General features: G+C 44.2%; 1 protein-coding gene across 8 annotated transcripts in view; it reads left to right on the forward strand.

The window, feature by feature from the left end:
* Positions 1-26,792, forward strand: part of RAD54L2 (RAD54 like 2) — a 67,741-nt gene that overhangs the window by 15,468 nt on the left and 25,481 nt on the right. For 7 of the 8 annotated variants that reach the window (XM_068419943.1, XM_068419945.1, XM_068419946.1 and 4 more), the window contains one exon: positions 5,885-6,091. In XM_068419943.1, coding sequence (XP_068276044.1) covers positions 5,941-6,091 — 151 coding nt within the window. In that variant the 5' untranslated portion in view covers positions 5,885-5,940. Of the gene's footprint in view, positions 1-5,884; positions 6,092-19,951; positions 20,076-26,792 lie in introns of those variants that run through there. The other variant, XM_068419949.1, reaches the window with a different exon arrangement.

Here is a 26,792-nt window from a genome sequence, read left to right on the forward strand (position 1 = left end):
GTCACATTCTCCATTCCAGCACTGTCATGTCAGCAGAGGGGAAGGATTAGCTCTCCCTTTTCTTTCTTTATGAGTTGGTTTTAGGGATGTTTTTTCCTTTCTCCCACCCCTTCTTACAGCAGCTTTTGTTGTTTTTGTTGTCAGGGAACAACCAGTTTCAGGCTGTTTTTAGTATTGTGGTGCCTTTTAGGAAGGAGATTATTCTCTCTAGGTTAACAAAAGAGCAGGTCCTGCAACTCTCTCGAAACTGATATATGGAAGTGTTTTTTAGAGCACTATGTTATTCTTTCTCTCGATTCCTGCTCCCCACAAATCACAATGGGCTCCTTAATACTCGCATCAAATGCGGGCAAAGACTAGATGCATTGTGCCTATGTTTGCGTGGGGGGAAGCACACTTGCCTTCCTCAGAAGGGTGGTCCGGGGCAAGCAGATGACCTCCAATTTGTGATTTTACAGGCTGCTGCTTTTTCCTTTCTTCAGTTTAATATTCCTGTAGGAAACACATCACTGGGAGAGGGGATCAATGACATTCTGTTTCGTTGTGTTTTGAACAAGAGGAAATGGAGGAGCATTTTCTTCCTTCCCAGCTAGCAGTGTGTGACCACCAGTTATCCATGAGTCACATCTGAAAAACGACTGCCTGAGACTGCAAAGGAAGAAGGGATTTAAATCACAAAGTAATCAATTAAGGATGGCTTTAAATGCAATTTGTGGGGGTTAGCACTGGGGGGAGAAAGTTCCTGTTGATTTTTCAGTAAACACTTAAGTTTGCTTTGTTACAAAAATAAAGAGGATCTGCTAGACTAATATTGGTCTGTAACACTGCTGGCTCTTTTTTGAGAAAAATATTTATCCTTTTAAGTGATTTTCCGCCCCTCCAATTTTTTACATGATAATGTAAAATAGAGATGTTAATATGTTATATAATGTAAATTAGACAAGTTCTAATGTTTGTTAGAATCAAACTGTCCAAGCCCACTGATCTCAGGTTTATTTCTTATTAGATTTTTAAATGGAACAGAAAAGTATTCACTGTTATTTTGCAATAACATTGCAAGTTATTACTTGCAAACTGTTACAAGATTTTTTTTGTCTTACAGAGAAGCTTAAGCTCATGACTTCTGTAGTGATCCATCTGTGTGTTTTATAATAATTTTCCATTAGTTACTGAAGGCTGCCTATGAGGTACCAAAACTGTGCTATCATGTGATCTAGCAAAGAAATGAGATTTCTCCCGAGGAGCCAGCAGTTACCTTCGTATGCATCCAGTTTGAAGTGTTTGTGTGTGAGCTGAGTGTGTAAGAGAAATCTTATGGCCCCAGCCAACTATTTTGCTGGTTTACTGCCAAACAAACAAATAAAAAAGATAAAGAAAATTATTATTACCATAAAACATGGTAATTGCTGCATAGCAAGAACTGAAGAGCATTATGCAGCACTGACTTTGAAATACCTGGTTTTATTAAACTGCCTGTGCAAATCCTCTTGTGATTTGACAGTATGCTTGATCCTGTTTCTATGGCCAGGCACCACAATGACCAATGTGAAGTCTTGGTTACAAAACAGGCTTTAAGAGACAAATCTTGATGAGTCCCAGATATTGGGCTTGGCTGGAGGTTGGGGAGGTGATGGAATCCTCTTTACTATTCAGCACTGTAGTAGCATTAGTGTTAAACCTGCTCTTTCTGAAGGGATTTGTGTGGGATGGATGTATACTCAGGAATGAGCATGTTCTGTGCCTAAATCACTTGTGTCATAGCAGGCAAAGAGCCTCTCTAAAGCCACGCTGGCTTCTGTGGCTTCCTGGAGGTACAGGGGAATCCTGTTCCTCCTTGCTCAGGTGGGAAAGGACTCCAGTCTGCTCTGTCCTGCATCCTTCCTTTTTACTTGTTTGTATTTGTAATAGTTAATTAAATAATAGTTTAGTTTCTATAAGTGCTGATGAGTCCTCTGATCAAAGCGGTGGTGTAGAGAAATGGGCAAAGTCACCAGATCCCATGATGTTTGCTGTTTCACTTAAGTTTGGCTCCTGGCATGCATGACCCTGTGGTGAAAAACTATCTGTGAGAAGGGAAAAAGTTCGCTTTCACATTTCTGTCTCAACTTCACAGGTAAGAAGAAATGGTGATTTTAAACCTTTGCAGAATGAAAGAAAAACATGAGGACAACAGAAATGTGTCCAAATTTGTAAGCCCTTGAAGTTTGCTAGTCCAGAACTGGGCCTCCTTTCCGTGCAGGCTGAGGAGGAGGCAGTCATCACCACACGGCATTTACTTACTCTCTGAAACGTTCTACCTTAAAAAAGCAAAGCCCAAAAAACTTCTGAACTATTTTTATCTTTGTTGAAAGACAGGACATAATACATGAGGGAGGCTGTCTTGGATGTTAACTTGATGTGCAGTTGATTGCGAAGTTTAACTTCCCGGGTAGGATAAACATGATGGCTCTTTTCTCCTCCCTGAGTAAGTGAGAGGAGGTTTTCAGTGTTTTCACCTAATACCTCACCCCGTTTTCTCAGCAGCCTCACCAGATATCGAGCTGGGCACTGTACTGTATGGACTTTGGGCTCTCTGTTGTAAACTGTGGCGCAGCAGGCTTGGTTTGCATTTCTCGGTGCTGGTGACCCTCCTCACGGCACACCGCTCGGGGTGCAGCTTCCCTTCTCACAGCAGGGCAGGAGGCTCGCGGGTCGATCTAATGTGGGACAGCCGGAAAGTCCAGACAAACACTAACTTCGGTTAGTTGAAGGTAATCTGTTTATCTCTCGCAAAGTGCCCTTCCTACAGCGATTAAATGTTGAGCACGGTGCGCCTGTGTGTGCAAAGGCAAGAGATGGGGCAGGTTGGAATAACTCGGCCATAAAACAGTAGCGGCAGCCACAATCTGGCCCTGTTGTGTAATTCCCCTTGGTGGAAGGCTCTGAACTGGGTCAGATCCGTGTGAGAAACGAGGGCAATCTCACGGCTGCGTAATGCCTACCTGCCTGTCATGCCGGGTCCTTGCTGCGTGCTCCCGGTGCCACCAGGCAGGGTGGGAGCCCTCCCGGGACCCCAGCTTAGGCAATGGAGAGCGGCAGCAGAGCTGCCAGAGCTGAGGAGGAGGATGGGAGGGAGGAAGACAGACAGCAGCATGACAATAGGCACAGAGGAGTTCACCACCTTTGTTTCAGCCAGCTTCTGCAAGATTTAATTAAGTCTTTTTGAAAGCTTCTGTTTAACTCTCCTGCATATGCTAGGGCCGCTGAACGGGTGTCAAGCGGTAGCTTGTAAAGAACACGTACTTACTGCTAAACAAAAATAAAGTTAGATTAGAGCCCTTTTGTACTCCAGTCTGAGAGATAGCTGCTCTCCGCTGGGTTTGATCTTATTTATAGAAACACAAGGACCCATATCCTTTCCTTTAAACAATTTTCAGAAAGTGTTTTGTGGTGGTGGGTTTTTTTTTTTTAAGGTTCTGCAACAAACAGTGAAACCTGAGAGGTGACACACAGGAGGATACTGATGGGAGAGACTGTATCATGTGGTGTTCTTTGACCTGGAGTGTTTAGTGGCATTACAGCACTTCTGCTTGTCCCATTTGTAGACGAGAATTCATTCCTGCCATTTTAGTAGTGTTTTTATTTCTTCTTTTTTTGGAGGTGTTGTTTTTTGGTTTTCTTTGGTTGGTGCTTAGTTTGCTGGAATAGTAAAATATGGACAATTTTAAACATGTCTCTGTTGATACGGTTTCTGGCAGATAGCATGTGAGGTGCTTCATAGCACAGTATGGACAACATGGGAATAAATAAATCCCCTTGAAATCCCAGGTGACCAGCAGAGACCCACAGAGGTAACACTACTGACCATCTCCTGAAATGTAAGGAAACACATGCAGCTTTACAGTTACAGGTTTGAGTACAACCTGTGAAGAGTAAAACAATGTTTGTTTTCCTTAGGGCTGAATATCAGCTGGAAGGGAACGTTGTTGCTATTAAAAAGTAAAAGTAAGGTGCTGTTTTGAAATACACAGGCTTTAGCACAGTGTTTGTCAGGAAAAACTGATAATAGATTGATTTGTGTCTGCAGTCTTTGACTGAAGTCACTACATGTCAGAAAGTAAGCGGTGCCGGACCTCGCAGTGCCCGGGGGTCACCGTATTGCAGCAGGCTGACAGCGACAGGGCTGCGTACCTGCCTACCAGCAGACCACAGAAGCTGAATGAATCTCTTTGGCTTGTGTAAACTGGCACAGTTCCACTTGAGCTAATTTAGATTTTGGCCTTTTCTACCATCTGCTTGTCTAAGCCGACTGGTTTTGTGTGACACATAATAGTGTAGGGACTTCAGTTGTCTCTGCCTGGTGGTAAAGTGCTCCTGGGACTTAGCAGTGAAATGCTCCTTATTCCATTACCAATCTCTGCAAAGCCTGTTCTTCCCGTGTGTTTATTTTCTTTCAGGCACCCTTCAATGTTATTGAGGAGCTGAGAGAGGCAAAGCAAGAACTGATGACTTCAGCTGGAATAATTCAGCGTACTTGACAGTTAGATTTTCAGCCCTGCTACAGGGGTGTTGAGTTGTGTCTTTAACCTTCAAGTTTCTGAGCTCATCTGCTTACTGCTGAAACACAGCTGAAAATGAAATTTTTCTGTTTCTTGAAGTGTTTGTAGATATGTATTCTGCTTTATCTGCTTAGAAATGTTGGGTTTTTTTTAAATGGCTGATTAGTTCTCAAACATTTTGTAGTTTATACTGGAAATGTGGTGTAAATAGGGGGCAGTGGAAAATGAATAACAAGGAAATGTTTCCCTCTTCTTTCTTTAAAGCTTTCTGGGGAATGTGTGGGTAGTAATTCTTCTGAGGCTTGATTTTTTTGAACACATCCTTTGTTTTATGTTCCTCGAGATCAAGGTGCCTTCTTTGTGTTCCTTTCTTGTTGTGTTTCTTTCTTTTCAGCCATCTTACACAGCTCCCTTGTGATAATTCTTTGTGGACGAAGGAGGAGAGCCCAGATAGGCATCACTGCCCAGAAGTGGTAGTGCATGATCTGAAGAGATAAACCTGTGACTTTGTGATTGCCCTGGCCCTCTCTTTAGGCTTTGTTGTTGTTTTGTACCATGATTTCTGCTGTGATGCACTGGAGTAGTGTAACAGAGGAGTTATGCACAGCCAGCTCTGGTCTTGTCCTTTAGAGCAAGGAAATGCAAATTCTCTCTGATCCATCCTTCCTTTGTGTTTGCTTTTCTTCTTACCCTGCTTTACAAAGGGATGTACAACCTTTAAAAACTGGATCTTCGTTGTCTTCTGTCCATACCGTTAGTAAGGTAATGCTGTCTCTGCTCTGTTGGTTGGAGCAGAGACTTCAGACAGACTGTGATGAGTAGCTGGGTGACCTTCGCAGCAGCTACAGCTAAGTCAGGAGGGTGGTTTCTGTCTGCGACCCACGGTCTGCATACTGCGATGATGTTTGCAGTGCTCGGGGATCAGGGTAACAGGTAACCATGCAGGATTCTGAGACTGATCCTTTTCTCTGTGCTTTGTGTTTGGATGGTAGTGTTTTGAAATTGTTCACATAATGGGTTTATTTTTGCATCTTTGTATAATCAGATACTGATACTAGGAGTCTTTCTGCTGTGTACATGTCAAGGATACCAAGAAAGGGGTGTTTTTTTGAGTGATCAGTTGATATTGGTTCTGATATTGGTTCTACAGTGCTACTGTATCATTATGATGCGTTGCTTATGGCATCCATTTTCTACACAGGATTTTGTCCACAGTCTGATGTAGCTGTTATTTAAAAGACTGATGGCAGATTTCTGGTTTTATGTGCAGTAATCCTGCTATGATTTTGAGGCTCAAAGGTTGGGATTTACTGGGCTCATTATGTACCTCTTTTCTGTTCTCGCAGGGCTGCCTCACGGTAGAACATGAGCAGGTAATGCACAAGGAGCACCACTGGGAATCATGTCAGACGAGTCAATCTCAGGGAGTGATCCGGACCTGGACCCGGACTTGGAGCAGGAGGATATGGAAGAGGAGGAGGAGGAAGATGAGGAGGAGGCGATGGAGGAGGACAATGATGGGGATGACGAGGAGGACTTACTTGATGAGAGTGGTAAGCGAATGGGGTTGTGAATCTCTGCATACATTTGTTATACAAAACTAGCGTTACTAATTCTGGGGAGTGACACCTTGGTAGATAGCATAAGGGTTAGGATTTGTCCAGCGCTTGGTAGGGAAAAGTGCTTATGTGGGTGTTTAGTTTAAATAGGGATTTAATGTAGGTTAAATTTGGACTCCTGGCCAAAAAAATTTTCCATCACGAAAACAAGCCATAAGCATAAATTGTAAGGAGGGTAGAACTTCTAAAATAGCTATAGATTCTGGGGAAGCAATTCTGTAAAGAAGTAAATAAATGAATTTACAATTACTTGTATTATTAAAAGAATCTGTTGAAATTAAATATATTTACATCACTGGCTTGCCCATAGGCAAACAATTTAATGGATGTTATGGGCAATTATTACTTACTTACAATAATCATCATTAACAATGGGAAAATGTTCTTTTCTGACAGCATACAGGTGGGGTTTATTTTTGTTTGTTTTACAATATGAAAGGTGGCTTTGCTGACCTAAGTAAGTTGTCACCTTCTATCCTCACCTAGTTGTAACTGCCCCACTCTTCTCCTCAGTTAGAACCAATATAGCTGTTTGTAGACCTGTGCTGTGCAGGTTACATTTAAGCAAGATTAGGTAACTGTTCTGGTTCATGGCATGATCCCCATGCTGTATTTGCCACCAGACTCCTTGTATCATAAAACTACAGCCTGAGCCTAAGGGGATGCTCTTATTTGCTTCTTTTAAAATTGTGATTTTTAATAATTTCAAAGGATGTGCAGATTTTTGAATGCACTTACTTCAACCTACTGAGAATAGTCTTCCTTTTCTTAGCGTAGAATGTGTTAAAGACAGATACTTTTCTAGTTACTAAAGTATTTTTCGTTTCAAAGTACATTGTTGTCCTCAAGTGCTTTTTCATTGTTTTTTTTATATTCTTTCAGCCACGTGCTACTAGAAGATGCTGTTTTGATTTAAAATGCTTATAAAGCGTTTACACAAATGAATTTTATTCCTCTGGTTTTATTGACGTGATGGCTTTTTCTAATGAGAAAGTAGCAGAAATAGAAGTGTCAGTTCAGGTAAGAAACAAGGGAATCCTCAGGAGATAGTTATAGGCCAACAGATTACTTTGTCTCGGAGAGACTGGCAGTGACCCTGTCCCTTTGTTCACAGGAACTCGCAACCAGCGGAGCGATAGGAAGCGTGACATTGTAGACAAACTTTTCTTAACAGAGAGGAGTGGGTGTATGTCATGTCCAAGTGGGTCATTGCCTATGGTTATTTTATTATAGACCTCTGTATGTTATCATCTATATCTATATTATTATAGCTGAATACTCATAATTGTTTGTCAGGATTATTCTTTCCAAAGCAAACAAATTTAATGTAGGTATATCAGAACATTGCTAACCATTAATGACAGCTGTTTATTTTCATATTAAAACACTAGAAACATGTTTATGCTTTCTATTTCTTTAGTGACTAATTAAAAATAAATTTTGACAAATGTGGGAAATAATGAGGAAGAGTAAAAAGACAATTTACATGTAACTGACATAAAGTGTTTTTATAGTTGTTCATTAGGTACAGAAAAAACTCTTAACATGATCTGAGCAAAGCTAGATTGCCTCTGAGGTTTCAAATTGTTTCAGCTTTAATTCTGCCTGCCAGAATACCAGGATGCTTTCTGTGTGCTTAGCTGTGTAATTATTGTTTTCTGTGGAGGTGTCTACTCTGCTGTTCCTGATATCTCTTCACAGCTACATACTACTTCAGGAATGTCATTTGACATCTATATTACCTTAGATCTAATATAAAACCAGTCTCCTGCTATTTGACCTATGAAATATAGCTAACTTCAGAATTAAGAGGATCATTTTATTTTGCCCATCTGATGTTTATAGTCCTGTCTCTTTGTAGATGACCCTCGTTCATAAAAATCCTCTTAGGAACAGACAGTTACTTTTATTCACAAGAAGGAAGTGCGTGCTCTAATGTTCATACTATGAAGCTTTTTAAAAGCTTAATTTTAATAATTTCTGTTAAAAGTTTGTTCTCCCTGTTCCCAGCTGTGCTGTTCTTCTCGCCTCCTGGTATTGTGGTTGCTTTGTAGATGTTCCGTTGGGGATCCTGGGGGGATCCTTCCTTTGTGAACGGGCTCTTGCATATTTCTAGCACTACAAGATTCAGAAGACTATTAATATTTCACAGTTATTTCCTCGGAAGGGTGACAGGCTGCATATATGTTTTCACCAAACTGAAACTGATTACTTGTTTTAAATAATAGTGATTATAACAATTATAAAACTAATGCTTTTACTGCTCGCTTGCAAAATAGTGGCTTTGTTTTGGGAATGTGGGTTTTCCATGTTTTGATGGTGACTCAGAGTACTTATGAACCTTCCAGGGTTAATGTCATGTTATCCACACCTGTTGATGGTGGATAGTCTTGTCTCAGATTTAGCAGTGACTTTTGGTTTGCACATTTAACCTGTTTTTGTCTTTTTGGTATATGTTGTGTGTGGAATTAAAGCTTGTGGTGGTTTCAGTTTTAGAATTTCTTTTGTGTTCTTTTACATTCTGGTAATTAAGAGTGCTGTCTTCACTTTTGGCACAGTTCTTCTCATTTCTGCTCTGGGAACCTGAAGTTTTGTTTGCATTTAGTATAGGCTGTCCCATAGTGGTTCTAGAGTTTACTTCAGTTTGGACTTTTATGGTACAAACTTTCAGTTTTGATAAAAGCAGTTTTTAAACATTCTTCCCCTGCCCCCAAGGAAGTAGAAGAGCACAGAAGGCTAGTTTTCTGATTATTTCGGAATAAGTGGGGGTTAATAACCACACGACTTACATCCTTTGTACATTTCTTCAGTGGTGGTCAGTTGATGAACCTTATCATCCTGTGTAGGAGCTCTTATAGCTTTAGTCTTTTTCTCTAGAGCACTTCTTCCAGGGCATACCTACCCTGACACTTATAAGCCCTTCCCAGTGGCTGCCAGACTGCACACCCATACTAGCAGCACGCTTCAATCCTAGCCAGAGGCTTCCACTGCTTTTCCAGCCTTGTCAACCCTGCCCACTGCATCTGTTTTCTCATCACTTGTGGGTAGCAGCACTTGTTTTATCATGTTTGATTTCGTGATACCAGTGCATGACTGCTAAGAACTTTCTTCGTTAACTCCCTAAATCGTTTTTACTAGGAATGTGATGTACTGATGACTGTAGAGATAAAGGGCTGTTTCAAGTCCTGCACTTTTTCTCTGATCCCAGTAGTTGCTCAGGGCTGCGTAGAGTTCCACAGGAATAAAAGCTAATTTGAGCAAAGAGGAAACAAACCTCCAATATGGATTTTACAGATCGTTTCAAATGCAGGGACTGTTCATACCTCAGAGCTTTCCTGAGGAAAGCTGTTGAGTGTTTGAACGAATCCCACTGTAGTGCTCTGGTTTTTTTCACTTTCTGAATGTCTTTGGATTATTCTAATTGAGGTCTCTGGAATTCATTGTCTCCTACATATTGCTGTAATTCTGCTATTAATTGTGATGGCAAGTTGGTTGTTTTCTTACCATCCATTTTCTGGTAAATGGATTAAACACTTTTAAAAAAGTGTAACTCAGGGGTGAAAGTGTAGAGAGCTGGTTGTTTCAGTTCTCTCAAAGATGCCTTAATGAGCACAAGCATTCAGACACTGTTCTCAAAGGCTACTAGTTGTGTTGTGTTTGCATTACAGGGTGTGTGGTACAGCAGACAGGGATTGAAATCAGTACTTCTGGGGTATAGCAGTGGACAATTTTCCAATACCACGGTAGTACTGCAGTTCTTAATGTACAGATGTACTGGGCAACACCAAATATAGCATATTAGGTGCTACTATTGTGATATGACAATCTACATGTAGTTAGCCTTGTCTTCTGCCCCGTATTGTCCACTTTGCCTTTTTCTCCTGTCCCATCCCTCTTTCTTTCCCCAGGGCTGAGAGCGTGCTAGCTCCACAGCATCTCTGAGTAGTGGAGAACAGGAGAAGATGGAGCCAGTCTGCACTCCCTCTTCCCACCTCAGACTCATACTGTTACTCCTTCTCCCTGACAAAGTGCTGCAGCAAAACAAAACTACTTTGTGTGGGCGTTCTATGGACATATGGACCCTAAGAGAGGAGAGAATAAGGAGCACAGTTGTGTTGGTGGTACAGAATCACAAGTCCTGGGACAGTGGAGGACACACAGGTGCCTGTGCTCTTTTTGCACTGCAGCTTAGGGCCAAGTCTCAGAACCTCTGAAAGATTGGCTCAGGAAGTTTAGTGAGGGGGAAAAAAGAGACCCTTTTCCTCACCCTAGCCTCTTAAAACTGTGCTCATCCCTGTCTATGATATTTGATAGTATCATGATAGATTCAGAGTTACCTCTTGTTTCTGGAGCATGATCCAGAATGCATTTAAATGGTTCCTTTTTGTGCTGCTTGGTACTGACAGTTTTGAGTTTCCCGAGAGACCAAGGCAGGACTACTTGACTTCAGATGGCAGCGCTGTCAATGCAGCTTTGCAATGTTCTTTGCTTTCCTTGAACTCTTGCTAGAGGAAAGCCTGTTTAGGTAAAGGGGTACTGCTAGATCAGCTTTGCATACAATTTTCACTTGGTGGTTGAGGAAAAAAATGTTGGCATGAAATTATAGCAAGAGCGGATTTTGTTTAGTGTGATGTTCCTTTGGGGCTCTTTGTGGCTCATCATGGTGGTGCATGCAGCAAGGAGTGCCATTACATAGAAAGTGAAATTGATTTGTAGCTGCCTGGATAATTTCCTCGTCTAACCCGAGGGGAAAAATCAGTAGCTAACACCATACTTCGTAGAAAGTTCGTTAGTACCTGGAGTTATTAAAGCTGAAATTATCTTGGAAATCTGTTTTTAAAGTGATGTGGAAGTGTGGGTTAATGTTCTTCCCTCTCCCTGCCCTGCAGTCTGTAAGCGGTTTGCCTTTTTTTGGTTTGTTTTTGTTTGGGTTTTTTTTGAACGGTGCAGGGAGCTGCTGCTCGTTTTGGGAGATCATGTTATTCATGTGCTTCCCACCCCAAAGTCGTTCCATCTTTTCTTCTCCCCAACAAAGTGCTGGAACAAAACAAAACTTGTGTGTGTGGGAGTCTCCAGCTGAATGTGTGGGGTTGGGAACAGAGCAAGTTTCTGTCCTTACAGGGGAAGAGAGGAAAGTCTTTGTTCATTTAGCTGGCTCCTCTGCTCATGTATGCAAGTTTTCGCTTTTCATCTGAAGTTACTCCTATAAATTAAGTCATGTTCTACTCACCTGTATGAAACCGAGAGGCAGAGGAAGAGCGTGGAGACAGTCTCCTGAATAATACCCTACTAAATGATATCGTATTCTATATAATTTTATATCCAGATTTAGAAAGGCTCATACTGCTGGAGAGAAAAAAAGAAAAAATAAAAAAGAGGGAGCTGCTGTTAGAAAGTAGTTTACCTGCACTTTTTACTCGAATTGCATGGTCCTGCTTGTATTGGTAAGTGGGGACTAGTCCCAGCAACCTGAAATCTTTTTGCCTTCCACTTTTGACCATACTGCACACCATTTTCTCTCAGGAAACACTGGTTTTAAGTTGTCGTCCCTCTCTACTAGATAATGAAATGCATTCCTTGAGAAGAGGAGGAGCAAATACATACTTCCCTAGTCTCTCAGCTCCTTTTAGAAAGCAGCTTTTCACAGCTGTGTGTTTGGGTACTGAGGGTAGATGGGCATCCCAAGGTCAAGGCAGCCTCAGAGACTGTAGCTGCTCTTTGAGGAACCCTTTAATGAGCTACTTCCATCTGCTGCAGTACGTGGGCACAGTGGACTTGCTTGCTTCTTGCTTTCTGCCTCAGACTGGTGGTGACACATGTGCTTTGATCTCTTGTCCTGATTTAGCTGGAGGCCAGTGGCAGGGCGAGGGAAAGGCGCAGGCCTGTTGGAGTAAGCTTGGAGTGGAGAGGAGTCTCTCTTTGTTGATTGAAAGTGGATGAGTTGGAGAAAAGGGTGTGGAGAGAAACAAAAGTCAGGACATCTCTAAATCTAGAAAAGCACTGAAGACGATCAGGAGGGTTACTTTAATTTTATTAAGCTCTGCTGTATTCTGTGTGTACGTATGCCAGAGTGGTGGGTGCCAGTAAGTAATAATTTAATCTACAAGTTACTGTTTGCAGAGCACAAGGTGTATTTCTTGGGGGAAAGGGAAGAGTGGCGGTTGACATCTTTCCATTTTTTCCTTCTTGGTCCACTTTCCTATCTTGATTCTTTTATTTTGGTTACTTGTGGCTGGGTGCAGCTCCCTCTAGAGTCCACCAGTACTGTTTCTAAGGAAGCTGGAAGGGCATATCCTGGGGGAGGCAAACCTCTTCTCAACAGTAAGTTTGTTGCCTGCGTAATGGCCCTGATCTTTGTAAGCCTGGGAAGCCAAACCTGAACTGGCAGGTACCACTGTGCACTTTGCTGTTCTTAAACAACCAGGTAGATTTTAATGCTTGTAGCGACTTCTTTTAGGCTGTCTTCCAAGCCAATAATTGCGTGCAAAGGGGATGGCATGTGTGGTATCATAGAGGTACAAAAGTAATTGCTGCATGTGAAAGCATTTACTTGTGAATTAATATCCTGTATATTGGTGTGTGTTTAAACTTTATCAAATTATTATGGGAAACTGCATTACCTTAGAAAATTATCTTTATGGATCAGAGTGTTTATATATACTTTATCATGTGGGTGCAGACTGTGGGGCTCAACCTCAAGTCAGCTGGTTGTGGATAACTCAGCACTCGTGCATCTAACTGCAGATATTGGATGCGTTTCTCAGGTGACCTGCTATAACTAAGAACTTGAGGGGTTTTTATTGTTTTCTCAGTTCCTGAAAGGGATAAGAGCATCTCTGAAGTTGCTTTGTGTCTGGTAAGCATACATTCTCCGCCTCCGCAAATCTTACATTAAAGACTTGTGTTAGTTTCCTAAGACCCAGAAAGTTAGGAGCTGGCTGTCTTCTATGTTTCCATAATCCAGCTGAATAAAATACAAAAGATATGGTTAGTATCAAAGGTGAAAAGAGACTGGATGCTAGCATTTGCAGTTCTGGCAGTCCTGGTTACTGAGTAATGCGGAAAGGTTACATTGAAATGGCAGGGAAGAAGGTTTGCCTCTCCTTTAGGCAAAAGCCCCACTGATTTCTCTGGGAACTTTCCTTCGTTACAGAAGGCTGCATATTTTACCCATTATTTTTATTCTGGCAGTTTCCCTGTAGTACAGTCTGTCTTTCAGAACAAATGGTGTTTGTGTTCAGTCTGAGGGGTTTGGACCTGCCCGGCTAGCAAGTGTCTGTGTACAGGACAGAGCTGCTCATGCCTGTGCAGACCCCATGGCAGACACCCAGCTCCCTTGAAGTGGCTTTACGGGACTCACTAAATGGTGACATTAAAAAAAAATAAAATTCTCTTGGGTGCTTTGCTGGGAACAGCCAGTACCGTACCCTTTGTTAGCTCCCTTTGTGCCGAACCCAAAGCTGCACATTGCCTTGCCGGGCATTCTGTTTGTGTCGGGGCAGTTTCGGGTGTTGGAGGGTGATGGAGGCAGGGGGAAGTCCCTTGTCTACCGGCTGTTTGCCCATAAATCTGGGAGGAATAGGGGAAGGGAACAGGAACGGAGAGGAGTGTGGGAGGAGTGGTGCCTGGGGTTTGTGGGGGTTTTATTGACAGATTCCAGCATTTTAACTAACCCTGTGAACTAGGTTATTCTCTGCAGGGTGAGGTGTGGCTTGACAGCAGCGGCTGTGGGAAGGAAGGATGAGATCCTGAGTGCTGTCCCCCCAGGCCCCTTCGCAGGGGATTACAGACTGACGATGTTGCAGGTCGGTCGCTGAGCCTTTCGCCTGCACTGTCCCAAAGCGCGGAGCCTTTCCCGGTTCTCCTCTGCTTATCCTAAGCAGGGGAAAGCTCCGAATGAAAACGTTTGTGACTCCTCTGCCCCCCTGCCAGGCTCTCTGACAGCAGCTTCCTTTTCGAGAGCGTGGCACAAAGTCTGGTGTAGTCCAAGTGTTATGTAACCCGGAGTAATGACTTGCTTTACTTCTTTAAAAGGAGGTGATGACGGCAGAGCTCTGCTTCCTTCAGGCCGCCGATTGGGTGCAGGGACTGGCTGATCTCGTGAAATGATGTGGTATTATAAGTAGTTATGCTTTTTTTTCCTCTTTTCTTCCTCCTTGCCTTTGATCTATTGCATATGAGGGAATACAAAATAGAAATCCTCTATGTGGTTCAGGAACAGCCCACGTCCATGGCTCTGCATTTTCTATATGTACATATATGGATTTTTTCAAATGTTTTTTTACCTGTAGCTACATGCTCTCTTCTCTTAAAGCTGCCTCAAATGTGAGAGTAGCATGAATGCACGGGGAGAAGGGTCAATGAGCGAGCGGTTATTAGCTGAACAGAGAATTGCTCCAAGTCTTCCATGGAGAGGAGAGCTATCTTGTTTCTTCCTGCTTTTCTGATAGGCTTTGGAGGATATGGGGGTTGTGCTTTATTGGCCAAAACCTTGCTTTTCTCTTTTCACAAAGCAGCCAGAGAATCTCTAATGACGGACAGTCACGCTCCTCTCTCACATTTGGTACCTTTTTCCCCAAGTACATTTTCAATAGTCAACTTTGTACCACACCTAGTCATTGCTAATAGATACCGTACTCCGTCATCTGCAACTTCTCACGCCATGATGAAATCATAAGGAAACTAATTAGCAAATTTGTAATGTGGTATTTTCCCTATTGAACAGGTAAGGAGTGGCAAAGTGACTTTGCCAAGGTTGTCTGATGAGTGTGATGAAGCCAAAGTGAAAATCTTCTGCTTTACATTTTAGGCAGCACCCCTTTTATTTTCAACTGCACTAGGTGAAACACTTCTCTGTTTTGCATTTGAGTTTAAACTAGGCAAGGGGTTCTTATTTTCATTTTTCCTTAATTTATCTGCTATTGTGCTGGTTTTAACAACGGGTTAAATAAAATATATATGTGGCCATATGTTGTACAAGTATAATATTTCTAGCCAAGAACAGCAGCAAGTTTGGAAGGAGGGGGAACTGTTTTAATTAAATTAGAAGTATTCTTCAGTTTTTAAAACACAATATCACATCACAGTTATTTGCTTTATTTGTCATTTTAATTTCCTGCTTAGGCTTTATAGAAGACTGCAATGCTGAACTTTCAGAAGCATCTAGCTCATCATTTGGATCTTAGTTTTTTGATGCCATACCTATTTTTTATTTTGATAACTGTAGTTTGTACTACAGATGTTGAAAATGTCTTGTTCAGATTTTCTTCAACATACAGTTCACTGACTCAGTCTCAAAAAAATTCTAAGTAGGAGTCAGAAGACATTATTTTCACTTGCAAATATGCAAATAGGAATGAGACAGGAGAAAACTACAAGGCAAAATCTTTTTGGGCTAGGTGAACAGAAACTTCTAGTTTTAATCTCTGTCAAAACAAATTTTGCAATTAAAACATCTGTAGGTAATCTTGCTCTATGTAAAATATTTAAATACTTGAAGTATTAGAAGCAATTTAAAAAAGGCACTTTTGTGTACTCTTAGCTTGTGATTTATGTCGAATTTGCACTTAGATGAAAACTAGAATGAAATTAAAATTGTACAAAATCACTCTGCTGAGGTGCACAAATACTTTGTGTCATCTTCAGCAGCAGCAATGTGGCAAGTTAGAGATGAGAATCAGTTTCTTGAATGTAACTGGGATTGTAACTCTATGGATTTAGCTTTGATTACGGTGATAATAAATATCTATGATATAAATCCTTCAACTTAAATCATTACATCTTGTCTGATAACAGCTTGTTTTCTTCGATACATTTAAACAACCTCGGAAAGCCTGGGACTGAAGTCTGAAGCAGTGTATGTTTTGCCACAGTGACAGTCTGAAAAGCATTAGCAGAAGGCACTGTGTTTCATCACTGCCTGTATTTTGTGTGATTAGATTTGTTACATTAGGTCCAACTTCCCCCCCAGTTATGATTTAGATGAGCGTGGGAAAGAAAATAAACCAAGATTTATATGAATACAAATACAAAGAGAAAAAACAGATTGATCAAATTTTATGCTCACTGTTCTGTCCAAAACTCACTAAAATCAATGGAAAGACTGCTCTAGTTTTCCATGGTTGGTTTAGATCATACTCAAAAAGAGTTTTTATTTACGGTGCATTGCTTGTTTAAAAAGCAAATGATTCTTAAAGCTGAGCAATACTCAGTTGCCAACAAATAGTGTTGTGGAGTTTGATTTTGTCTGAACTGTTTTAGGTTGATAAACACCACCTATACCACAACCAACTCGAAACTGATATTCTTGTGTGTTTTCCATGTTGCCAAAGCAACACGGAAAACATGACAAGGAAAGTAGCCTTAATGGCATTTGTGTGTGCTACTAGCAGCTTGATAATCAAGAGTGAGATTTGGCTGTTGAGCCTAGTTTGTGTTTAATAACTTACAAACAATTCAGATTTGCAGGCAGCTTCTCTACTTGTTGGCGATCAGTGGGGTGTGCAGAAGCAGCTGGTGGATGTGGAGCATGCCTGCGAGAAAGCTGTGGGGTAGGGAGGGGACTGCACAGCCAGCGTGGAGCAGTTGAGGACGGGCAAGGAAAGGTCTCTTCTGTTCTGCAGGGTGGCAATGAGGGTGAACAGCACACGGGGGAGTCGTCGGAGAGAAGGAAACCACCCAAGCTTGCGGAGACCAAGAGCATGGTGGCGCATTATGGGTCCAGGGCTTCTCACCCATCCTGCGCTTGGTGGGCTTGGATCAGGTCAATGTGGAGCAGTCCCGGAGCTGCTCGGCCTGCAGACCTCAGCAAGGGGAGCAGTGGGTTGAGAGAACAGGTTCAAGGTGGAGAATAGGCGTGAAGATAGGGAAGGAGCTACTCCAGCTTGAAAGGATGGGGAAGGAGAGTCACTTGTGATATGTTTTGGGATATTTTGTTGAAGCTTTTTAGTTGAACTGAGTTTAGTTTGATTCCCCCCTCCCCAACTCCAGTGTTCTCTGCTATACAGAGGAGCAAGTGTCCTGAAAAACTTTACGATCGAGTTTCTTGTGTGCATAGGCAGATTTAGGTGTGAGTTTTAACCCTTGTGAATTCGCAGTGCTCAGGGATGCTCATTGCTGTTGAAAAGACTTGTCAGTTGAATAAAAAACACGTTCTGAAGGGCCTTTATCTTGATATTCTATGAAAATACAAACTTCATAGTGATTCTTTTTTTTTAACAGGGGAATCTCCTGTGTTTGCAAGGGAACCTCTCAAGTGACAACAGTCTCTTGTAAAGCCCCTTCTGATGTAAAGCACAGTCATACAATTGTAAAGAGCTTGTGGTTTGAGCACGAGGTAGGTGAGGTATGATGGCTAGGTAAGGTTTCAGAGCCTGTAGAGGAGGGAGAACGTTATTCCTTACTGGCAAGGCTGGCATCACAGAAAAGCTATTCAGTAAATGGGCTTATCTATAACAAGATTACCTTCCATGAGGAGATCATTTTATAAACTGACTGTTTCTGACGGATCTAATTCTTGTCTGTGTGAATATGTATTTATCATGGCTAACAGTGATGGCCTCATCAATAGGCTGTTATGAGTAGAAAAGCTAGAAAAATTCCTTTTGTTTTGCACACTAAGGCAAAGAAGGCAATTCCCGTTTCGTTGCTGAGTGCAGAAGGACAGGTATAGGTTGCCAGTGTGTTGAACTTCCATTTTCCGCGTGCTTGACAGCTGTAATAAGCATGCCTTGGAAAGTACCCAGTTGTATTTACACAAATACTTGTCTTTAAATCTTACTACCCAGTTTTGTCTGTTAGGTCAGATGCTGAGGTCATGTTTGGTTATTTATTCCAACCCGACAAAGTCCTTATAAGGCCTGCTGCAAGATCCTCGGCTATGTACTTTTCTTAATATATTTGTCCCTCTTTTCCCCCTCAGTAAACACTGTATGTTCTCGTGTACCAGCCAGGCTATCTGAACCTGTGACATAGGTGAAAGGCTGTCTTGTTACTGAGCCTCTTGATTTTAATACAGTTCATCTTTTCTTTGGTAAAATTTATATGGCTCTAATTATGAAAATAGCACCTTGGATTTGTTTCAAAGTTGTGATGTACCCTGAAGCAACGAGGATATTTTGATGGTAGTGAACATTCACTGTGCTCTGCCACACTCTTGAATGAAAGGTCTAATAAAAATGTCTGGGGTCACATGAAGGGTGACCAGGCTCTGCCCTGGCTGTGTTTGCAGATCTATAGATCAGCCTTTACTGTCATGAGTGCAGCACATTGTCCTGGAGTCCTGCAGACCTGTGCCAGACCTGTTCAGACACAGCCTGCTTCGGGCTTCTTGTGCCCGTCCTGGTTCTCCTGACTCTCACTTGCCAGTTGTTTCAAGCACAGAGCTGACTTCATTACGTGGACAAATGCTCGCTAGGAGGGAGCTGATTTCATTATGTGTCTATCGGCCCAGGTTTGCTGTTTGTTACTGGCATTGGGTATGCCTGTGAAGGGAATCGGGCATGGAAAAAGTCTCTGTAGCACTGAAGAAGGCTGGGCATGATGGTTAGCCTTTAGGGGCTCAGCCACAGCTTTGAAGTACTTATTCTCTCCTGTACTTACTTATTCTCTCCTGTACCTGTCCTTCTGGTGCAGATGGGTGATGGGGAGGAAGGCGTGCTTAGAATAAGCTTGCACTCCACAAATTCTGAAAGGTTGCTTCCTAAAAACTGGGAGATCTCGTTTGTAGTCCATGAGCTGCACTGAGAGCCTTGGGCAGGCTAGCAGTGCTGTACGAGCTGCTGATTTAGTGAAGCAAACGGGACCCTCTTTCGCCTGTTATCCTGCAAACAGGTTACCAGCTCCCAACGAATTGCTCAAGTTTCAGTCTCAGTTGTCCACATTTCTTGAAGTTAGCAGGCATCATGCAGATAGCTCATAAAATCACAGATACCAAGATTGCTTTCAAAGCCAAAAAGGCTGTACTTCTTTTTGCAATAACTTCCCCTCCTCTTTTCCTTTGGTGCTGTCAAACTTGGGAGTGGGGTTATGGTCCCGCGTGTCCCCTGCTCTGATCGCCCTGTTGTCTGTTGGGATTCCCCTTGCGCGGGGCCCCGCCGGAGCCTGAATGGTTATGTAAGGATTTTTATTTTATTCTCAGTCTTGGTCTCTGCCACTAGTTGAACTGGATCGCAGGGCTGAGTGAATGGGATCCGATCCGAACGGTGTGCAGCTCCGGTGCGCTCCGGACGAGAGAGAGAGAGGAGCGAGACCTCCCCCCGTACACACCCACTCAGCCTCTCTGCTCTTCTTCTCTCTTTTAAAACTCTTTTCCCAGGCGTAACTGAGGTTGCTCCCACTGATCAGGAACAAAGCCAACCCAGCCAGGCAGCACAGCTCCAGGCATTGGTCCTCAGTGGAGCAGCAGCTACCTCGGGCAGGGCTGTGTTGTTTGACTCCCCAAGCAGGGGAGGAGATAGTGACAATTTTTATTTAGGCTGAACACGAGGCATATTTAGTTATGTAACAGTGCCCCTGGTCCGTCTCGCCTGGGAGCAGGGAGGATATATGCGTACTGGTTCCCGTCACACCAGCTGGGTGGATTCAAGCACTAGGAGCTATTTACCAAAGTTATATTCAGAAACTTTAAGTGCATGTTTCCCTGCCTGTACCCTGGACTGTTTTATCAGGAGGCATTTCCCGCTTGCGAATTGAACAGCCAGTGAGAGTGGATTTAGTGCTCGCTGGGCTGCGGGCAGAGATAACGAGTTGTCGGGAGTGACTGGAAACTTTTGTCCTGAAGACCCTGAGACAAGAATAGCAGAAGGGCTGAGAGCGTGTGGCCACACTGAGCAAGTGTTCAGGCAGAGTCGTGGGCAGAGGTCTTGCCTCAGTGCACTGAGCAGCATGTTACTCTTGGATGAGTCTCAGCAGTTTCCAGGTAGGACACAGGTTCGTTTTTTGTAGTTTTGGTTCCTCTTCCCCCCCCCATTTTCTTTTCCCCCTTGCTTTCCTGTTACAGACCATTCATTCTCCCACCCCTGTGCTGGAGCACCCTCCTCAGTGGCTAGCAAAGTGCATCAGGAACAGAGACTCTTCTCTGGGGCTCAGGTTTTAATTTGCTACCTACTGGGCAGGGATGGAAATGGTTGAATTTTCAGGGTCTTGCAGTGCTTGTTGGCTTGGTGGAGGGGATGTGAGAAGGAAGGTCTTTCTTTATGCTTTTAATTCTGAAGACTTTGGTGATGTGACCTTCTGGGTCTGGCTGTTACTGTTTATGCTGCTGTCATATTGTAATGCTGCAAAAGTAATTTTTAGCAAGAGAGAAGGCAGTTGTTAATACCAGTATGATTTTAAATCCTGTGTCCTCTCCCCCACCTCCTTCAACTTTTTGTGCATACTTTCCCCCAGCATTTTACTTGATAAAAGTTTTGAGAGCTGCTTTTGTCACTGAAATATTTGGTGACTTGCTGACCAGCAGCAGTCTGGGCACCAGGCAGAGCTGTTGGTGCTTGCTCCTGAGCCCCTAATTAGTGCTTAATAGACTAGGAGCTACTTGGCTCTTGTTTCCCCCTCCTGTCAAATGGAAGATGCTGGTGAAACCCTAAAACGAATTTACCGTTTTGGGATGGCTGCTGCTTAGTGGGTGGGAGAAAACACTGTTCAGATTTGAAGAACTTTTAAATTTGTAATTTTAACTTGGTTACTTTGAGGTCAGGTGCTCGGGGAAGCCCAGCTTCTTCCACCTTGTTCACGTGGCAAATGCCTCCAGAGTTCATGCTGTGAAGGTAATAGGCTGGTCAAAAATGTTCCCTAGGAGTTCCAGCTCTGGGTTCCTGGTTTATTGCAGGAGTCCAGTGCAGTGTGGTCTTTGCGAGGAGTTGTTATAGAAATGAGCCATGCAGTGTTTGTTGTCCGTTAGTGGGAGGGGTGGATTCTAGCAAAAAAATCCATCTTTTCTTGCTTTCTCAGTTCTCTGGTTGTGGTGGCAGGACAAAGAAGCTAATTCTGGGAGAGTGTGAACTGAGAAGAGAAAGGAATTACAATACAAAATAAGTTGGATAAATGAGGAATCTGGGTGATACAAGTGGCTATGTAACTCAGTCTAGATAATAAGTATAAAAGAGAAGACAGGGGAGGGGAAGATGCTTTTGGAAATGACGTCTGTAGGTTATAGGTGGAGGGAGAATGCAAGGTTAGAGGCCCTCCAAAATTTTGGATGGAAAGTATTTTGGGGTCCATTGTACAAACATAAGAGAGCAAGAGTGCAAATGAATTCTTCTTTGTACAGCATTGCTTGTCACTGCTCTACCAGTGCAAAAATTGTCTGTTTGAGGAGGCATTTGTAAGTGGTCTAACATGGTTGTGCTCTGGCTGGTGGATCCAGGAGGGTCTCTGTGCCACTTCTCCATAGCCGTATTGTCCACAGAGGGTGATAAAACTGCACGAGGTCACAGAGTGAGTCTAGACAGAACTGAGACATCGTGTTCTTCCCTGCCTTTGTGCTTCAACTACTGGTCAGTATTTTCTTTTCCTCTCCTGTGTACATAGCTTTTTCACACTCCAGGGGCCTAACACTTATATATGCAGTGCTATTCTATCTGTTGGTATTTTATAAGTGTTTCTGGAAAGTTAGAGAGCATTTTAATTATTTTTATGGTAGCACCCACCAGCTCGTAAATCAAAGTTTGCTGCGGTACACTGTTTATCCCCCATTTGAAAAGAAGCTGTTGCTCTGCAAGAAAAATAGCCTCTTATTTTAAAAAGTGCCCTGTCTCCTCCCCATACACACGTATGCTGCTATTTTGACCACAGAGGTAGTTGTAATTTTAGCAGCCTTATGAAGGAACCGGTGCTGTCTTCTTTCCAGGCTGTAATGAGCTTAGCTTTTGGATTGTTAACGTATTTTGGATGAGGGTGTCCTTGTGACATTGTGGCTGTCGTTTTTGTGTGAGTCTGATTGCCTTGAACAACTTGCAGCCCCTTTGTCAACTCCTTAGCAGCACACAAAGCAGCACCAGTATTTTGAAAAGGAAAACTAGAAACAGATTGTTCTTTGAGCAGTGTGTTTCACCCTGGTCTTATTAGCTTTCTCCAGTGCTCTCGGTCACTTTTTCTGGCTGCACTCTGATGGGAGCCAGTGGCCAGTGGAATGCGGTGGCACACAGTCTACAACTCGACAATTTGCATTTTTCTCCCAAGTGATGCCTCCCTCATTAAACAGGAGTCCTTCAAAATTCCTCTGAAATTACTTCAAGAGAGTGGAGCAGAGAAAGGGAGTGCAGCTGAAGTTCTGTGCTTGTTACAGTTCTAAAAAAATCCACAACTATGTTTTGTTTTCCAAGTATGAAATTATATTTAAGGAAAGGAAAGAGAGCCTGTTAGAGCATAGGACAGGAAGCCAACAACTTGGGAGTTACACAGTGCTGATGCCTGCCCTAATTTCCTTTGCCTTAGTTTCCTTCTCTGCAGATGGACATGAGGGTGTTTTCACAGGTTGTTTGTGAGGACCACTGTCATGCTTGTGAACTCCTTGACACTGAACTAGAGTGCAAATGCCAGGTATTGTAATTTTGAAATCTCTCCTTTCATTGCCATCACGAGCAACAGCAAAGGAGTGCTCAGATGCTGAAGGATGCTTAACGCTGGGATTATTTCCCACGCTGCTCTTTTAAATTAGGAGTGAGTGTCAGATGTCTTCTCCCCTGTCCCTTTTAACAGGTCCTGAACAGAGCTACAGTGAGGACTTGAGGCAGGGATTAAAGTTCGGCTTTGTGCTCGTTGTTTGCCATCTTGGTGGCCTTGGAAGCATGTGGTAGCAATAATCCCTTCTTTATTACTTCTCGTTGCTCTGAGGGTATCCTGGTATAAAGCTAATACCACAACTCCCAGCTACCTAGTGTAAACTAATGCTTATGTAATCATTGCATAATGCAGAGTGCTTGCTCCCCTACTCGTCCTCTTTTCTTAGTCCCTGAAATTTATCCCTAGAAGAGTCATGGTAGCAGCCAGCTGGATTCACTGTGCTGGGAACGTGTCAAGCCCCCTTATGCATCTGTTTTTTGAAGTTGGGAGGGGAAATGTGTCTTTGTTACCTAAATCAGTATTTACCACCTTAATAGAATAGAACAAATTTTTGTCTTTGAAGTTTTGAACTATTGTGACAGTACGTAAGGTCTGATGGCTAAATCTGATTACTTGTGGTTTAGATTCCTACGCTAATTTTTGTAATCTGGCTGGCAAAACTGTATTCTGGGTTACTAGTTAACCGGGATAACCAGAAAGGGGAGGTTTCAGTTCCCTCCTGTGCACAGCTTGTTGAAAACTTCCCAGCACTCGAGCCTGGAACGCCTCCTGACTCCGGTGCAGTAGTTTTATGTAACTCGGTTGCTCTCACACACCCCCTGGTAAAGGACAAATGTAACCCATCCCTGCTTCACTCGCTGCCTTAATGGGTGCGCTTCCTGGCTTTGTTTCCCTGCCTTGGCTAATGCCCGCAGTGTCTGCACGAGAAGCGGGGGGGCTTGTGAGGAGGAGGCAGTTTACATTTTAGGTTTGAGGACTTCTATTGGGAAAAATAATTTTGATTATATATCTAGAAGAGGGATGCCAGGTAGCAGCGTTCTGTCTTTCTCCAGTTCTTGCCATCTCAAAGCACTATGCAAATGTTTGATTTCCCTCCTTAGAGCGTATCAGAGCTGGAAACGGACATGAGATTGCCTGGTGCTCCGGAGTATCCATCAACCTCTCCTCTGTGGTGCCTGTAAGAGGGAGGACAACCTGAGTGAAACCCCACCGGGGCTGCATTTCAGGGGCTTGTGCATGGTCCTGGAGGGGCTGGGCGCAGCTGCCGCGGCACGGGGCTGGCCAGAGCAGGTACCTGCCGCGCTCCGGCAGCGCGGGGTGCCGGTGGCTGCGAGCCCGTGCCATACAACGGTTATATAAGTGCTCTTTGGTGTTTATGTAACCTGGGTCTCGGCGTCCGCAGCGTTGAGGCCTGGCCAGAACAAGAGCTCTTGGGTATTTGGGGCCTGGTTCTGCTTGCATAATCCCAGGGTTAGAAGATATATTGTCTGTCACCAAAGTTGGCTGTTTGATGATCCAGTTTGTCTCTCAGCACTTCGTGGCTGCTTCCTTTCCCTTTGGTTTTTGGGTGGTATCTTCCTTGCTCCTGCCCTTCACTTCTGCTGCCGTTTGCTCCCAAAGGATTCCTTCAGGCCAGGAAAAGGGTTTTATTCTGCAGCATAACCTCATCAGTAACTGATACGCTGGAAGACCTCTGAAGGAAAAAAAGAAGGGCAGTGCTGCCTTATAATTTATCTTCTGAAGTTTTCCATTGATTGGGGGTTACTTCCTGCCCAGGAAGGAGTCTGGAGGTGGGTTTGACGTTTGTGTGTTCCCGCTCGGGCTCCCTCCAGTGCTCTGGCCCGCAGAGCCTGTGCTGGTGGTGTTTTCTTCAGAGCCTATTTCACATCTCTCCCCTCCATCCTCTGGTCCTGGGCCGGGATGGAGGCAGCGTGCCATCTCTCACCAGCAATCTGAGGATTTCACGTAGGTGTCTTGAACCTGCAGCGACTGATCGCTCTACAGATACCTTCAGAAATAAAAAATGTGTTACTCAGACTTGGAGCAGCGCTGTTTGTTACACCGATATGACAGTCTCTGCGTCTGGTTACGGTGACAAGTATGAACGACAGACCTGAGGTGGTTAACTCCTAGATAAATCAGCAACAGGAATGAAGATGTTAGAGCTGATGTTCGTGTGTTTGACAGGTGAGGGAAGCTTCCCCTGGGAGCAGGCGAGCTCTGGTGCTGGGCAGGCTCAGCCCCAAAGATGCCTTTGTGTCTCACAGTACCATGGCTGTGACTCACCAGGACACCAACCATTGCAGCTGGCAGCGGAGCCGGGGAGGGGGCGGTGGTGGAAATTGGTCATTCCTCTGCTCAGTGGCTGCGTTTCACTGGAGTCAGGTCCCGCTGCCCCCTTGGCCGGGGCGCAGCACGCCTGGCCTGGGAGCTCCCCACAGCTGCGGCCCTGGACAGGAGAAGACATCCCCGAGGGGCACCTGGACCAGCACAGGAGTTCCCCGCGCACGCAAGAAACCACCAGTGTAGACAAAAGGCTGATCCCGGCTCGGCGCTGTCTCTCTTGTTGTCAGCAAGTGGATGGCTGGAGAGGGCCGAGAGGCACCCGGAGTGCCAGGCCATGGCGTGCCGGGCCATGGCGTGCTGGCGGGGAGCGCGGCTGAGCTGGCGCGGGGGGGTAGGTGTGCCGGGTTATATAAAGCTTACATAATTAGGGCTTTGTTAAGCAGTTGTGGCTGGGAGGGGCGTCCTGCCGCTGAAGACTGAGCCTGATTATTTTCTGAGGAAACCAAAGTCTTGTGGCTAATTAGCTGGCCTGATAGCGGGCTGCAGCGGGTAGCCACAGCCTTGAGTCCCCGGAGGAGCTGTGTCCCCCTCTGTCCCTGCTGTGGGTGGCTTTCCTGGTGCTTCGGGAGGAAGGAACCGGGCGTTGATGTGTGTCAAGCCGCAGGAGGGGGCTTTGTGGCTCTCCTGGGTGTTGCAGCAGGTAGGGCCTGGGAGAAGGGAGTCTGAGCTTCCTCCTTGCTTTTGCCTACGCCTTCCTTGAGGGGTTTCACAAGGAATTTCCTGCGTCCAGCCTTGGGGTGCTCCAGTGCTTTCATAATGCCACCTCTCTGAGAAGGTGCTCTGTGCAGCCACCTCTCCTCCCTTCTTGCGTGGCACCCATGCAACAGCTGCACCAGTTGCATACAGAGAATGAATATTCTGAAAATATTCAATTTCTTTCCCACTTCAGCTGAATACAGGATGAGCCAGAGCACTCTGGCTGTTGCCAGCCTCTGAGGTGATTGCTGTGCTACAGTTAGAGCGCTGCTGTTTTTCAGATGCCAAGTACAGTTAAACTCTGGCATCACCTACACACCTCTCCAGTGCCCAGTGCACTGGGAACTCATCACATAACCCCAGAGAACATCTTCCAGCCTGTCAGTGCCTTTGCAGTCGGGCTTGCTCTGCAGAGTCGCTTCTCTAGCCTTTGGCACCGTTGTAGTTCAGTGTGCCAGTGACTGCGAGGGTTGCAGCTGGAGCTGTGCAATATTAGTCTTTCTTGTGCCATCCCCAGTGCTCCTCCCATTCTGCTCTGACAGCTCAGTACCTGCTGTAGTAGTACTAGCTAGTGCTAGCTAGTCTCGGACAGGCTATTGCCACAAACTGCGTGGAAGTTCCCAGAACGCGCCTGCAGGAATATTTAACTGCTCCTTGCTCTTTGTGCAAGACAAAAGAGAGCTCCCAAAGCAAGAACTGACCCCTCGCTGCTCCATACAGCTGGCTTCCTCACCATGGGTGCACATCCCTGTCCTTAGGGCAGGAAATAATGCCCAAAGACTCAGCAGAGGGGTGCTATTCGGCATCCTGAGTTTCCGTAGTGAAATGATTTTAGAAATAAACCAGTGCCTGGTTTTCAGTGGTAAACCTTCCCTGGAGTCATTGGAGTTATCCTGGCGGAGAAGCTGGCCTTCCAGGAGGAGGGTGAACCTCTAGCTAGCCCCGTTAGCTAGCTAGTAACTGAGGAGGCAAGGAAGTACCCAACTTACACAGTGTTTTGTCTGCTGAGGGGTCTCTTGCACCTTCTTGT

This window comes from Nyctibius grandis, chromosome 29, assembly GCF_013368605.1.
Source record: "Nyctibius grandis isolate bNycGra1 chromosome 29, bNycGra1.pri, whole genome shotgun sequence".
In the NCBI taxonomy this organism is placed as follows: Eukaryota; Metazoa; Chordata; class Aves; order Nyctibiiformes; family Nyctibiidae; genus Nyctibius; species Nyctibius grandis.